Source organism: Microtus ochrogaster, unplaced genomic scaffold (assembly GCF_000317375.1).
Source record: "Microtus ochrogaster isolate Prairie Vole_2 unplaced genomic scaffold, MicOch1.0 UNK3, whole genome shotgun sequence".
NCBI lineage: Eukaryota > Metazoa > Chordata > Mammalia > Rodentia > Cricetidae > Microtus > Microtus ochrogaster.
The window spans coordinates 2,343,506-2,358,123 of record NW_004949101.1 but is presented as its reverse complement, the minus strand read 5'-3'; the positions used below and the strand labels follow the sequence as shown (position 1 = coordinate 2,358,123).

General features: G+C 39.6%; 1 protein-coding gene across 1 annotated transcript in view; it reads right to left on the bottom strand.

Moving 5' to 3' along the window:
• Ralgapa2 (Ral GTPase activating protein catalytic alpha subunit 2) overlaps positions 1-14,618 on the bottom strand; it is a 265,575-nt gene that overhangs the window by 185,152 nt on the left and 65,805 nt on the right. The window contains exons 10-12 of the mRNA XM_013353198.2: positions 11,937-12,164; positions 3,716-3,883; positions 2,675-2,812 (exon numbers count right to left, since the gene is read on the bottom strand). Of these exons, the coding sequence (XP_013208652.1) occupies positions 2,675-2,812; positions 3,716-3,883; positions 11,937-12,164 (534 nt within the window). The remainder of the gene's footprint in view (positions 1-2,674; positions 2,813-3,715; positions 3,884-11,936; positions 12,165-14,618) is intronic.

Genomic DNA, 14,618 nt, shown 5'->3' with positions numbered 1-14,618 from the left:
ACCTAAAAGGCCTTTCTCTACTATTCCATATAAACATTGTTACTTTAGTCATGAGTCATACAATATTTGAACTTGTTTTATCTTTCAACAGTAACAATAAAACAACAACAACAATTAGAAAAAAAAACAGGACCATTGTGTCAGGGTGAGAAGGTCTGGAATGGACAGAAGGTCAAAGAGGCCGGTGGGTAGAAAACAGCGCTATAATTGTTTTTCTAAGGTGAATTTAAGACATCAAGTTGGAGGAATAAGAATCAATTTATAGTAAACCAAGTGGGTTTACTGACAGAAGTTCCTGGCACGGTATATGAAACCTGCTTCCTGATGGAATATTTCAAGTGTCCACAAGAGGCATAACGATTGAGCAGAGAGCAGCACTGTGCTTGGAAGCAGACAATGACACATGGTTGATGTTACATCTTCTAGGATCAGGACTTTTCTTTTTTTCTTTCTTCCTTTCCTCTTCTTCTTCCTCTTCCTCTTCCTCCTCCTTCTCCTCCTCTTCTTCTTCTTTTTCTTCTTCTTTTTTGGCAGTGCATGTGGTATGTGTCTGTATGTTTGTGTTCCTGTGGGAGTGGGAGCTGAACATATGTGCATGTGGAGATCCGAAACAGAAAACTGACATCAGGTGTCTTCTTCACTGCCTCTCCATCTTCTATAATGAAGCAGGGTCTCTCCCTGAACCCAGTTCAGTTTCTGCTTAGCTGGCTAGCTAACTTGTTTCAGGGATTTCTTGTCTCTGCTTCCCTAGCAGTAGAATTATAGATGGGCTGCGAATCCCATCTGGCTTCTCGAAACTTCAGTCCTCACACAGTATAGCAAATGTTTTACCATTTGCTACAGGGCTTTTTTAAATAGCAGAAATCTATTATGCAGCAAGAAACAATAGTCTCAGCAAATTCATAAGATAAAAGAATATTACAAAGGAACAATAAGAGAGTCAGATGACTATTCTATGCTCAGCCCCAGATCTTTGGGATCTAGATTCTCTGTTCTGTCTCAGCAGGGCTGACTCCAGTTCTCAGACAGTAAATTACTGCTTTCTACACTGAAGGAACATGTCAGCATTCATAAGATGACACCAGTGGCCCATCAATTTCAGATATTCATTGTTGTCAACTTGGTGTTAAAAATGGATAGGGTTAGAGGAATGACCTAGTGTTTAAGAACACTGACTGCTCTTTCAGAGGATCTGGGTTTGATTCTCAGCACCCATACAGTGGCTCACAACCATCTGCAACTCCAGTTCCAAGGAATCCAATGTTCTTTTCTGGCCTCAGCACCAGGTATGCATGTGGTACAAAGACATATATTTCAGCAAAAGGTACACATAAAACCGATCATATGGATTCTGTCTATCTATATGCATAATCCTTTGTAAGTCTCCTTTAGTAAAATAGTATAAGCGATGAGGTGATGGGAACAAACCCAGCTTTTCTGGCTTCTTAGTGGAGGAAATCCCAAATAAAACACATAGGTTGACCAGACAGGTTCTAACCAACACACATAAAAAACTGATGACAGCCTTTAAGATTTAACATTTGTAAGATAAAAAAAGTTCCATGTCCCAATTTTATAGGAAAAAGAATCACTAATCACTACCAGATACAAACACAATGTCAATCTAAATAAGGCTTTGAATTAGAAAAAAGAAAACAAAGAATTCTCTGATTAATAAACTAAAGCAGTTTTAGTGACAATGTTTTATATGAGTAAGTCACAAATAACATACTATAATACAAAGCCTTTTAATTTCATGTACTGCCTTCAAGAATTTCAAAATTCTACCCATTCCTAATGAAAAATCTTCATATACTACACTTTTACTTTTAATAATAGCCTCAAGAAGCTAACACATGAATACTTGTCACTGTATTGGCACCAGTTAAGGTAACACCAAACAATCGATGTATACACCCAAACTGTACTCAGCAGTAGAAGAACACTCTCATCAGACCTCCATCAAGCCCCTTTCCCCAGGAGCAACACTCAAGAGACAAGTTGCTGAATACAATAAGAACAAAAACAGTGTAAATCCTCACTAAGCAACTCTTCAAGCTGTAGAGCTACAGGATGACTGGAGCCCACATGGAGAGAGCTACAGGGACAAAGGGCAAGGACCCCTCTGAGTGTCTGTGTCAAGGTCACAGGCTATAAGGATGAGTGAGCTACAGCTATGTTTTCTGTAGCTACAAGAGTAAAATCATCTTTACTCTTTTTTTTAAGATTTATTTTTATTTATGTTTCTCTTGCTTTCTCTGTGTGTACGTGTGTTTGCATGGGTGTGTGTGTGTGTGTGTGTGTGTGTGTGTGTGTGTGTGTGCATATATACACACACGCCCACACAGGGAATAAGGTCTTACAAATTAAAATCCAAATAACTATTCAGATGTCCTCGGAAGACACTTTAGGGTATAAATCATATATACTTCACATTCACTATAAAATAATCATTCTCAAAAAACCTGCAACCAATTCTTACATTCTCTTTTTGACTAGAAAAAAAAAAAAACTTTTCATTTGTAGATGGGGAAAAAAAACTTAGAACATAATGGTCCTCTATTGCCTGATACTCAAAATACCAGTGCACTTCATATGACATTACTCTAATTAAACAAAATGTTCAAATTGTCTTCTCCACCAGGGCTGTCTTTGTGCCCCTATGGCGGCGTACCTGCAGCATAGCCTGGGCCCCAGCCTTCACATTTGTGTTGTCCTCCTCTGTCACACATCCTCTGCTCATGGCACTTGTGAAGGAATATGTACGTCCCCAGCTGGATGACCGTTTATGGCCAGAACTTTCAGATGAGGCCTTCAGAAGATAATAAAGCATTAGCCAAGTATAGTGAAACCTAAGTTTACATACTTGGTCCTTTAAACTCTGCTTAGAACTCAACCTCTACCACCCAAGGTGGCCTCAGCCCTTACTGTTTGCTGAGAGAGCCAAGTTTGCCTGATCCTGGGACACAGAAACTGGGTTTTTTTTTTTCACATACAAATTCTACCAGTTCACTGTTGATCTAACCTCATAACTTGTTTCTAAAATGATTTCCCCAATACTGAAACATCAAAACAACAGAATCAATTCAGATATTTAAATTTTTTAAGTCTGTAGCTAAGAATTTTAAATATTGTAAGTTAATTGTATCAGGAAGACAAATGTAATTTGTTTCTTTTGTGTTGGAGGGTGTTCTATACCGTCATTTTAGATTTACTCAGGCCTGAGCCTTGAAGGGGACAGTGCCTCCTGCTGGAAGGCAACACTGCTGATGCACCAGAAGTACTTGCTCTTTACTCGGTTAATCTCTCCGAACATTGGATACAGATTTCTTCTGGACAGAGAACTGCCAAAGAAAAGTCTGGCAAAACATTCTATGTTTAATTTTTCCAACAACTACTTATTTAAATAAGTCAAGAAGATAACAGCTTTTCAGTCTCACAGACAGAATTGCAAATTATGAGAAAACATCTGTCTTGCAACAGTGACTAAGAAAGTGGCCATGTTCCTGTGGCCCTAAGCTAAGGGTGAAAGAGACAACTGCCTATCAAAGATGCAGCATGAACGACACTTCTAAGGCAGGTCCTCACAGAACCAACAGCCCGAGAATGTCTTGTTCCCACCTGTCTTCATGGGCAGAGTAGGACCCTTGAATGAGCAGGTCTACTTTGCATACAGGTATGTACCCTCAACTCAGAGACTGAGTGATAATGTTACCTCCTTGGAGTCAGTCTCTGAGAGTCCTAATTTGTCAGCATCTTCCTGGGCAACATCCTTTTTATCTGGTTCCTCCATGAACACCGGTTTGTTCTGGAGAATCCACTTCCTGTATACTTGAACTACTTTTCTTGTTACAGATATCTCACAGGAAGGCAACAAAAATGCCTGAAAAAACAAAAAAAAAAACCAAAACACTCTTTAATGCCACACTCTCAGATCATCATAAAGCCACAGAAATTTCCATTACCAACTTCAGAAACATTTAACTTGTACAGAGACCACATACACACCTTTCTACATACCACTCATCTGGAAGAAAAAGACATTGTTATAGTTGGAACAGAAAAATGATGATGTTTCATAGATTCCTCTATATTCCGGGTAGCTTTAAAATACCTATGCAGGTATTTTAACTGTCTATATAAAATAATTATAACTAAACTTGTAATTTTCCTTTAAAAAAAATCAGAAATGGTTTGCAAAGCCAGAAAGAGACTATGGCAGGCATGGGAGCTGACTTCATTACCTGCTCCAGGCTCTGCACTCAGGTGTAGAGTAAAAATGGCCATGGTGGGGTTAGTTAACACCACAGAAGTTGGAGACGGCTACAAATATGGGTTCTTCTTGCTTGTTTTGCCTCTTTCTTCTTCTCTTGCTTCTTTTTCATCCCACTTAACGTTCCTTCTTCCCACATTTCCCCTCTACTTCCTTCCCAGACAGATTTCTGCATTATCAGAACAAGTACTCCTGCATATGCTAACCAGACCGGCCACCTGTAATACTGTGGACATTTGTAGGAACTTAAAAATACTTTCTGTGTGCAAGCACAAACCAGAAGCCAATGCTGGATACCTTCCTTGACTGTTTCAGTCTCTTATTTTATCAGACAGGATCCTTCACTGAACATGGAACTTAGCTACACTAGCTGACCAAGAAGCTACAGATTACAGATACATTCAATTTTGTAATCTTTTGATAACACGGATGCCTGTGCTCTGGAATTTGTACCACATTGTATTACAACGGATGCAGGGGATCTGAGCATTATACTAACTGAACCATCTCTCAGTCAAGGAATTTTTTAATGTTAAGGAATTAATATTAAGGAATCTCCTTACATATTTATAATTTAATGCAAGAAGACAGAAAAAATGACTTTGAAGAAGAAATGCATTTGTCTTTTGCATCTCAGATTTAGGGTCTATTTCTGCAATGCAAGGTAGGCAGGAAGGGCTGCCCCCCACCCATATTCAAATGACTGTTTGAATGACACAGACAAGGACAAATGAGCTACAGTAATTCCCACATATTTTTAAAATACCACCCCTAAGTTTCACAACAAAGGACCCAATGACAGGCAGATGTCGCTTCAGCATTGGTGCATAAGATAGAGAAATATCCTGAGGTGTCAGCCAGATCACATCAAATTCCAGAGCACAGGCATCCGTGTTATCAAAAGATTACAAAATTGAATAAATCAATATTCTGCCATGTAACTCAATAAACACAGAAATTATGACAAAGTACATGTTTCTTTCTTCCTTAATTTTATTGCAAAAATATCACATGAAAAATTTTTTTCACTATGAATAGCCATATCCCTATTCCTCTGATGTTATTAGCAGTAACAATATTTGCTCTATTACATATTTATCTGCCAACCCACCCCTCTATTCTTCCTTCAATCCACTCTATTTCTTATGCATTTTATTGGTCCATTAGATCTATAAACACTTTAGCCCCCAGTCTCTGACTGAAGTCTGGCATTATTTTTACTGTAAATTATTTAAGAAAAACTTTACAAAGAAGGAAATACAGGGGCCATTAAATCAGTTCTGACAAAAAGTAGACAACTCAGTAATCCAAACTCAAAATAAAGGAATAGCATACTATCCTCCTCACAGAGAGCAAGAAACAGTTCTTGTATAGGGGAAAATAAAGTGATATATATATATCACAAAAATATTTCTACAAACTTCTAAGACAATATAATAAATAACATACTACTAAATATCATGGAAAATATGCTAAGTCAATTTGAATAAAATCATAATTGAAAAAAACCAGACAAGATACAAATGAACAAAAAATCTATATATCAGGAATATCAGAACCTGAAGTAAGTGAAGTCTGAATACAAAACAATCCAAATTCAAAGCTATGTGCATATAGGCTGGGCAAAAGGGACCCAGCTGAAGTGAAAACTGGGAGAAATATGAGGGAAATCTCTAGCATGCAGTAAATAGTAAGCAGAGGCAAAGAGGCAATGCAATAACAAGGTCACCCTATGCAGAGCTAGATGGAGTCACAAAATATGGACCAGAGCAGTATGCAAGAGTGGCTGAGCTGAGAGAACAAATCCACACAATCACGAGTCACAAAAGCAAGCAGACTAGATACAAGAATTTTACAGTATAACCGCTGAAGACCAAAGACAATTGAACTAGAAAACATTAAAAGTAGTCAAGAGGTAAAAAGAAAAAGAAAAAAAAAAGGACATATTTCTTTCAAAGCAACAAACCACATGGCCCGCTGTGCCTGTTAAACAGAAACCATGAAACAAGGGCTGATGTTCCTCAAAGTGCAGAGAGCATATGGCTACCAGGATAGACATAATAGAGCACCAGAAAGAACATTCTTCAAAAGCGACATTTTCAGATAAGAAAATGTGTTGCCAATAGAGGAAAATACTAAAAATTGTCCTTCAGACCTAAAGGGAAATTATCCTAGGTCAGAAAATTGGCAAGGAACAAAATATCATAAGAAGGGCATTTGTAGAATTCTAAATGAATATGATATATGTATGTATGTATGTATGTATGTATGTGTATATATAATGTAGCATATAATATAGCAGTTCTGAAAAGTATGGTATACATATATACATTTTATTTGTTTGTTTGATTTGGTTTTTCAGGGCAAGGTGTCTCTGTGTAACTGTCCTGGTTGTCCTGGAATTCACTTTATAGATTAGGCTGGGCTCGAACTCACTGAGATCTGCCTACCTCTGCCTCCCAAGTGCTGAGATTAAAGGAGTGTGTCACTGGCAAAACACATTCATTTCGTAATGTGGAATTCATTATGGAGGATATGAGGTGGAGGGAGAAAAGGGAAGTGAGGAAATGCTGCAATTATATTTTAATTTTAAATAAATTTTAAAACTGGAAGCTTCTCAACAATAACTATTTAACCCACAGGAAGGCATAGTAACTAAATGTATACTAATGCTACAGAGGGGAAACTCTATCTTGATAGTCTAGCTTCATAGTTTTCAGATGGTTTTAATCCATCTTAAAAATCCCTGAGCTCCCTTTATCCCAATCATCCTGTTTCCCTAAGTTCCCCCATCATCCCCTTCTCACTTTTCTCTCCCCGTCTCCCCTAACCCCCATCCCACCCCACCCCCAAGATCCCAATTTTCTCCCCGGCAATTTTGTCTACTTCCCATAGCCAAGAGGATAACTATATGTTTTTCCTTGGGTTCACTTTCTTATTTAGCTTCTTTAGGTTCAGCAATTGTAGACCCCGTGACCCTTATTTATGGCTAGAAACCAATTATGAGTGAGTACATCCCATGTTCATCTTTTTGGGTCTGGGTTACCTCACTCAGGATAGTGTTTTCTATTTCCATCCATTTGCATGCAAAATTCGAGAAGTCATTGTTTTTACCGCAGCATAGTACTCTAATGTGTATATATTCCACACTTTTTTCATCCATTCTTCCATTGAAGGGCATCTAGGTTGTTTCCAGGTTCTGGCTATTACAAATAATACTGCTATGAACATAGTTGAACAAATGCTTTTGTCATATGATAGGGCATCTCTTGGGTATATTCCCAAGAGTGGTATTGCTGGGTCCGGGGTAGGTTGATCCCGAATTTCCTGAGAAACCAAAACACTGATTTCCAAAGTGGTTGTACAAGATTGCATTCCCACCAACAATGGATGATGGTACCCCTTCCTCCACAGCCTCTCCAGCAAAGGCTATCATTAGGAGAGCAGGGAAGCACAATTCTTAGTTAAGGGAGTCACCTTAGGGTTGGCAAAGAGACTTGAACCTAGAGTGGCTCCCAGGAGCCCAAGGCAATGGCCCCAGTTAGTTCCTTGGGCAGCTGAGGATAGGGAACCTGAAATGACCCTGTCCTATAGCAATACTGACGAATATCTTGCATATCACCATAGAACCTTCATCTGGTGATGGATGGAGATAGAGACAGAGACCCACACTGGAGCACTGGACTGAGCTCCCAAGGTCCCAATGAGGAGTAAAAGGAGGGAGAAGATGAGCAAGGAAGTCAAGACCATGAGGGGTGCACCCACCCACTGAGACAGTGGGGCTGATCTACTGGGAGTTCACCAAGGCCAGCAGGACTGTGACTGAAAAAGCATGGGATAAAACTGGACTCTCTGAGCATGGCGAACAATGAGGGCTGATGAAAAGCCAAGGACAATGGCTCGGGGTTTTGATCCTACTACATGTTCTGGCTTTGTGGGAGCCTAGCCAGTTTGGATGTTCACCTTCCTAGACATGGACGAAGGCGGGAGGACCTTGGACTTACCACAGGGCAGGGAACCCTGACTGCTCTTTGGACTGGAGAGGGAGGGAGAGAGGAGTGGGGAGAGGGGGAGAAGGGTGGGAGGAGGGGGAGGGAAATGGGAGGCTGGGGGGAGGCGGAAACTTTTTTTCTTTTTTTTTTTCCTTTTCTCAATTAAAAAAAAAAATCCCTGAGCTCGCTGTCACACAGCTGAGCAGTCTACTGCAGGTCTCCCAGCAGCTTTGCTACAAAGGACACCTCTGGGTTAAATTCTTTCTTTTGTGAGAAGCTTCATCTCACTACCTTACTCAGGAAAGTTGCTCTTTTAGCTATCTTCCCCTGTTCTGCATAGACAGTTGCCTTTGGCTATCCTGTGATGAAAGATTCCTTCCACACACTTTTGTAACTGCAGAGTTAGCTATTCCTAGGAAAAGACCTTAAAATGGCATGGAACATAAAGCTATTTAATCAGCAACTTTTCTTTAGGTTTACAGAACAAACACAGAACCTCTGCTGACTTATGGATACCAACAGTCTGTGCATCAGAAAAGCAAACTACAGAAAATTCATACTTACTGCCATTTCTGCAAATTTCAAAGGTCTGTCCACTCTATGTCCCTGTCCCAAATCAATCCCTATAAAGCTTTGTACCTGTAACTCCTCACAAAATGTTTCTATTTTTTTTAAATACCCAAGAGACCCCATCAACCAGCTTTCCAACTTGTTGTCAACAAAGCTCTTCTTTTCCCCATCACCTTCTCTCTGAAATGGTTGGTTTCACCAGGTAGCAACAAAACTTGACTTTGTGCAGTGTCTTAGCCAGGGTTTCTATTGCCATGATAAATATCATTGCTAAAGGTAAGCTGAAGAGTGAAGTGTTCGTTTAGCTCGTGCATCCCTATCACTCATCACTGAAGAAATTCAGGACAGGAACTCAAACAGGACTGGAACCGGGGACGCAGGAGCTGATGCAGAGGCAATGGAGGATGCTGCTTCCTGGCTTGCTCCTTATGGCTTGCTCAGCCTGCTTTCATATATAACCCAGGACTACTAGTCCAGGGGTAGCCCCACCCACAAAGGACTGGGCCCTCTCTCATCAAGCACTAATTAAGAAAATGCCCTATAGTCTTACCCACAGCCCAATTAATATTAAATATTAAAATAATCAAGCATTTCCTCAAATGAGGCTCCCTCTTCTAGTTCGTGTCAAATTGACAGAAAACTAGCCAGCACAGGCAGTTATGCTGCAACTGATGCCTATGTAAAAATGCTGCAGATACTCAGACTTTCAAAGGGGGGGGAAAAATCTACAGCTATTGCAGGATATTCTCATTGAATAGAAAGCAAAGACAACAGGGAGAAAAGCAAGGAAATTACCAGGCCTCCTCATTAGAGCCTTCTGCTTCAACCTGTCCCAGTTTTTACCTGTCACTCTGAGCTGCATGCAGGATCATTTCTTTACTCAATTTAGTGTGTCTTCTGATGCCGCCATTCTGCTTTAAGACTAAACACTGAAACTCCCTTCTGGCTTAATAAATATCCCAATTATTACTATTTTTCATTTTAAATTCTGTCTTCTCCTTTTCTAGTATGTATTTGTCAGGTGTTAGTTTCTTGCTTACTTCAAACATGTTCAAGTTTATGTTTTTCAGAATTTTAAAAGTACAAATCCCCAAGTTTCAACTTTAGAACTGAAGTTCTTATAGTCTCCCTGGATCTCATTTGTATGTTGAAAGAGGCCTGGTTACAAATTCCTAAGTGCAAGAGTAAACCTAAGATTATTACACCCAGATAAACTTCTGGCTACATGTACAAGCAAACAAAAACAAAACAAAATAAGCTACAAAAAATAAAAACCTACATTCACTATTCTCAAAGGACCAAAGAAAGTGAGTTTGGGGATACCTTCTTGAAACCACTCAATGATAAGAAAAAAGAAAAAGAAGCACAATATACAACAAAGCAAGTACTCTGTACTCTAAGGTTGTGGAACTAAGTAAGATGAAGGATTTGCTAAATACAAAACTAAGATTAAACAACCCTATATATTATGATTCCTAGTCAATTTCTGATAATGACACATTTATTTAGTTAGTTACTCAGTTTGTCTTCTGAGACAAGGAAGATCTCATGGAGCCCAGAGTAATCTCAAGCTAGCTGTGTAGCTGAGGCTTGCTTTAAATTCCTGTCCTCCTGCCTCCAACTCCCAAACTCTAGGATTACTGGCTTTTAATCGCAGTTCAGCAGTACATTTTTCCCTTATAAGATAAATTGATAATGTAATAGTCACAAAATGCCAGTCAAAATTGATCCCAAATGTTGTCATGTCCCACTCGGCACCAACCCTGCTGCAAACCTCGGGCATCAGTTGCAGCCTGGCTTCTGATCCCTTCATTCTCTTTGCCTTGCTCTTTCCTGCTTCCTGCTTCAGCTCTTCCCAGCACCTTTCTATGGGAGGTATGGTATTCCACTGTCCTGGATGAAACGCCTTTCTCCCTTTACTCCCTTTCTCATCCATTTCTTTTCTCCTGTGCCACAAATATTTCTATCACATACTCATGTCACACAACGTTTCATGGAAAATACAACTTTCTGAAAAACCCTCTGGGTTGTGTGAGCTCTGAAGCTCTGGGAACATTGGATTCACCTGGTGCTAAGTACTAAGACTAGCTGGCTTTCTATCCACCTACTGCTGTGGGTCAATGGTCTTGTACTTTGTAAAGATTTGACACTTGTATTTTAATAAAATGCTGATTGGCCAGTAGCCAGGCAGAAAGTATAGGCAGGGCAACCAGAACAGGAGAATTCTGGGAAGAGGAAAGGCTTAGTCTGCAGTTGTCACCCATACACAGAGGAAGCAAGATGAGAATGCCTCGCTGATGAAAGGTACCAAGCCACGTGGCTGACACAGACAAGAATTATGGGCTAATATAAGTTACAAGAGTTAATAAGAAGCCTGAACTATAGGCCAACCAGTTTAAAATTAATGTAAGACTCTGTGTGTTTCTTTGGGACTAAACAGCTATGGGATGTGGCGGGACAAAAAGCTTTGTCAACAACCTACCTCTGAGTTGAGTTTGCTATGGAGGCATGAAAGTATTTGTTGAATTTTCCTTCATTATATAATGATTTAAAAAAAAAACTTTTTGTGGGTCATAGAAACTTGAACAAACTAAAAGTGGTCCTGGAAGGGGCTTTACTTAGTTCTATAATTTGGGCCAAATTATCAACACTTGCTGTATCATAAATAAAGCAATAATGCTACAATTTGGATCTGGAATGCCCACATCCTCCCCTGGGCCCAGGTGTAATCTGGTTCTGGCTTGCACTATTCAGAAGTGACATAAACTTTTTAAGAAAGTATGGCTTAATGTGATAGTATAGGTCATGGCAAAATGTACCCTCAAAGAAGACTGTAGGACTCTAGTCTCTTGCTCTCTCTTTTTCACACCCACCCACTAAGTAAACAGGCTTAGCTGCTTCCTGTCCCTACCTTAATACCACCCTGCCACAGGCCCAAAGCAACAGGACCTAGTGACCCTGGACTGAGACCTCTGAAACTGAGACAAAATACACCTCCTATATTTAAGTTGATGCCCCCAGGATTGTGTTAGACAATGGGAAGTTGACTAACTCAAGAACAAAGATGACTTCAATTTCATGAATGTATGTCATACACTGACCTGTCGAAATACTTCATTCACAAAATTCACATAACCCCGTGTTGACAGGAGGATCCGCTGCACCATTTCATACACTGTTCGATGCTCTTCTTCAATGCTACAAAGACTGGAGTTGCTGAGTCTTCGGTCAGACAAGGTGCTGCTGTTAGAATGGCTTTTGTCCTGCTCTGTGGACCCAGCACCATCCAGCTCGGGCACCTTTTCTTGGGCTGCACCACCACCACCAGTCTGGAAAATGTCATCACATGTCTCAGCAATCCACATCCTCACTCACCAGCACCAACTAAAATGTGAGTCTTGTCTTGCTCATTGCCTTTTGGGTTCTGTGAATATTGCAGTACTAGAGAAGGAACCTACAATCTCACATAAGTGAGCTTGTGCTCTGCCACTGATCCACATCCCCAGACTCAGTTCTTGCCTTTTTCCAAGTACTCTGATTACCATCAACTTGCACAGGGTATCACAAGGTGCCAGAAACATGACTTTTGAACCTCTCCTTACCAATTTTCTAATAAACCAAATAATCAGTTCTCAAATCAGTGACTTTAACAGGAAAACTACGAAGCTATTTCAGGAAAGAGGGCTGTGAAATTTTGTCAGCTAAAAAGTTTAATTTGCATTTGTGAAAATAAGTTAAGGTGTAAATGCAATGTGTGTCATCATCACACCAGAGCGCTACACTTCTCATTTACCCTACTGCCACAGAGGTGTGAAAACTTGGAAGACTGCTTATAATAAAAGCACTGAGAATCACCAGGCCCAAAAGGTGAACAGTTAACATTTTCCAACTCTTAAAACATTTTGTTCTCAGAGCCCCCAGGGGCCACATAAGAAACCAAATGATCTTGCTAGTGAAACAGTGTAGACTAGTTCAAGATGAGCCAGCCTTCTCTCCAACTAGCATTAACAGGCATGTGAATGAAGTCATTTTAGATCCTCCAGACCAGCCATCCCCAGCTAAAGGTCACCCACCCAAGAGTGCATAAAATACACTAGCTGTTTTAAGCCAGATTCTGTACCACAATAAAATCAAAAAATAAGGTTGAAAGGTTTCTGCTTTAAGACACTACATTTTGAGGCAGCTTATATTACAGCAATGAAATAACTAAAACAGCATGGAGAATTATGTAGCATCAAGTCATTTAAACATAAGCTCCGGAGCTAAAAAGATGGGTGGATAAGTATGAAGAACTAGCTCCAGAAAGAGACCTGTCTCCCATCCAGTAGACTCAGCTGAAATTCAAAGCTCTTGTTAGCATGAGTCCATCCTGCTGGTCTATGCAGACATGACTTTTAGTCCTCTGGAACATTAAAAAAAAAAAAAAAAGCCTTATCAGGGAACAGTCATGCCTACCAGGACCAGGCCAGCACTACCACGGCTCGGCTCAGAAATAAACATAACACAGACTGTCACTTATTCCCCATGTCAATCTCTCTACCACTCTGTTACCCTCTCAACCCCACTGCTCATACATGCTCATTTTCAGGGTCAATATAAATACGGACACCCACTACCCACAAAGCAACTCTTGAGGGAATGTCTCAGTTGTATTGTCGGTGCTGCCTGAGAGTGATGACACTCAGTTTCTCTATCTTGATCTGCCAACATGGTCAGCACATCCTATCCTTGCCTCTGCAAAGTTCAAGAGCAACAGAGAATACTACAACAGAGTCAACAAACAAATGTATAAAGTTCTGCTGGGATGTCAGCTTATGTGTGTCATTGTTCTATCCATTCGTTCCAAGAGCCTGGAGATCACTGGGAGAATTGTCTCAGAATTAGTAAAAGTAATGTTTTATTAATATAACTAAAGAGTTATACAAATAAATATGCCAGCTGCCTTGCAGTCTCTCTCTTTTTTTTCAATCCCTGATGTACAATTTCAAACCAGCAGGACTAAATGACCATACACTAAACCTCTAAACCATGAGCCAAAATAAACATTTTAAATTGACTATTTCAGGTATTTTTGCCACAGTAACAAAGATCTAAGTAATATATCACAAAAACAAGAAAATCTGTAAGAGCAGATTTACCTAGTGCTAGGGAAGCTAAGTCTAAAAGGCACATGATTAGCTGTTTCTCCCTGTCAAAAAAACCAGTTTGAGACCAAGACAAGGACATTATTTCACTTGGGGAACAGAAGACCAAAACCACTTCATATTCAGCAAAAATGTAAATTCTCTTGTGAAACAGAACTTTAAAATATTTTTTAACATATTTTATAAAACTTGTGTGTTGTTTGAAACAGTTTTGATCACCTTGACAAGGACAGTAACTTTTTTTTTTTGTTTTGTTTGGTGGTTGCTGTTTTGTTTTGGTTTTGGTTTTTTTGAGACAGGGCTTCAGTGTGCAATAGTACAGGCTATCCTCGAACTCACCCTGTAGTCCAGGCTGGCCTCAAATTCAGAGATCTACCTATCTCTGCCTCTGGAGTGCTGGGATTAAAAGTGTGTAACCATCTCACTTAGTTCACTCACTCTAGACCTATGAAACAATATATTTTAAATTTGAAATAAAAATTTTAAGAAAATAAATATAATCATTACCATTTTCATTTCATTTTCTAACTTCCAAAGTATGAAATTAAAGGGTTTTGTTTGGTTTTGTTTTGAGCTTTCAGCAAGCCCTCGGTTTTTCTTACTGTAATTTTATCCCGAGATGCTTTTTTTTTTTTTTTT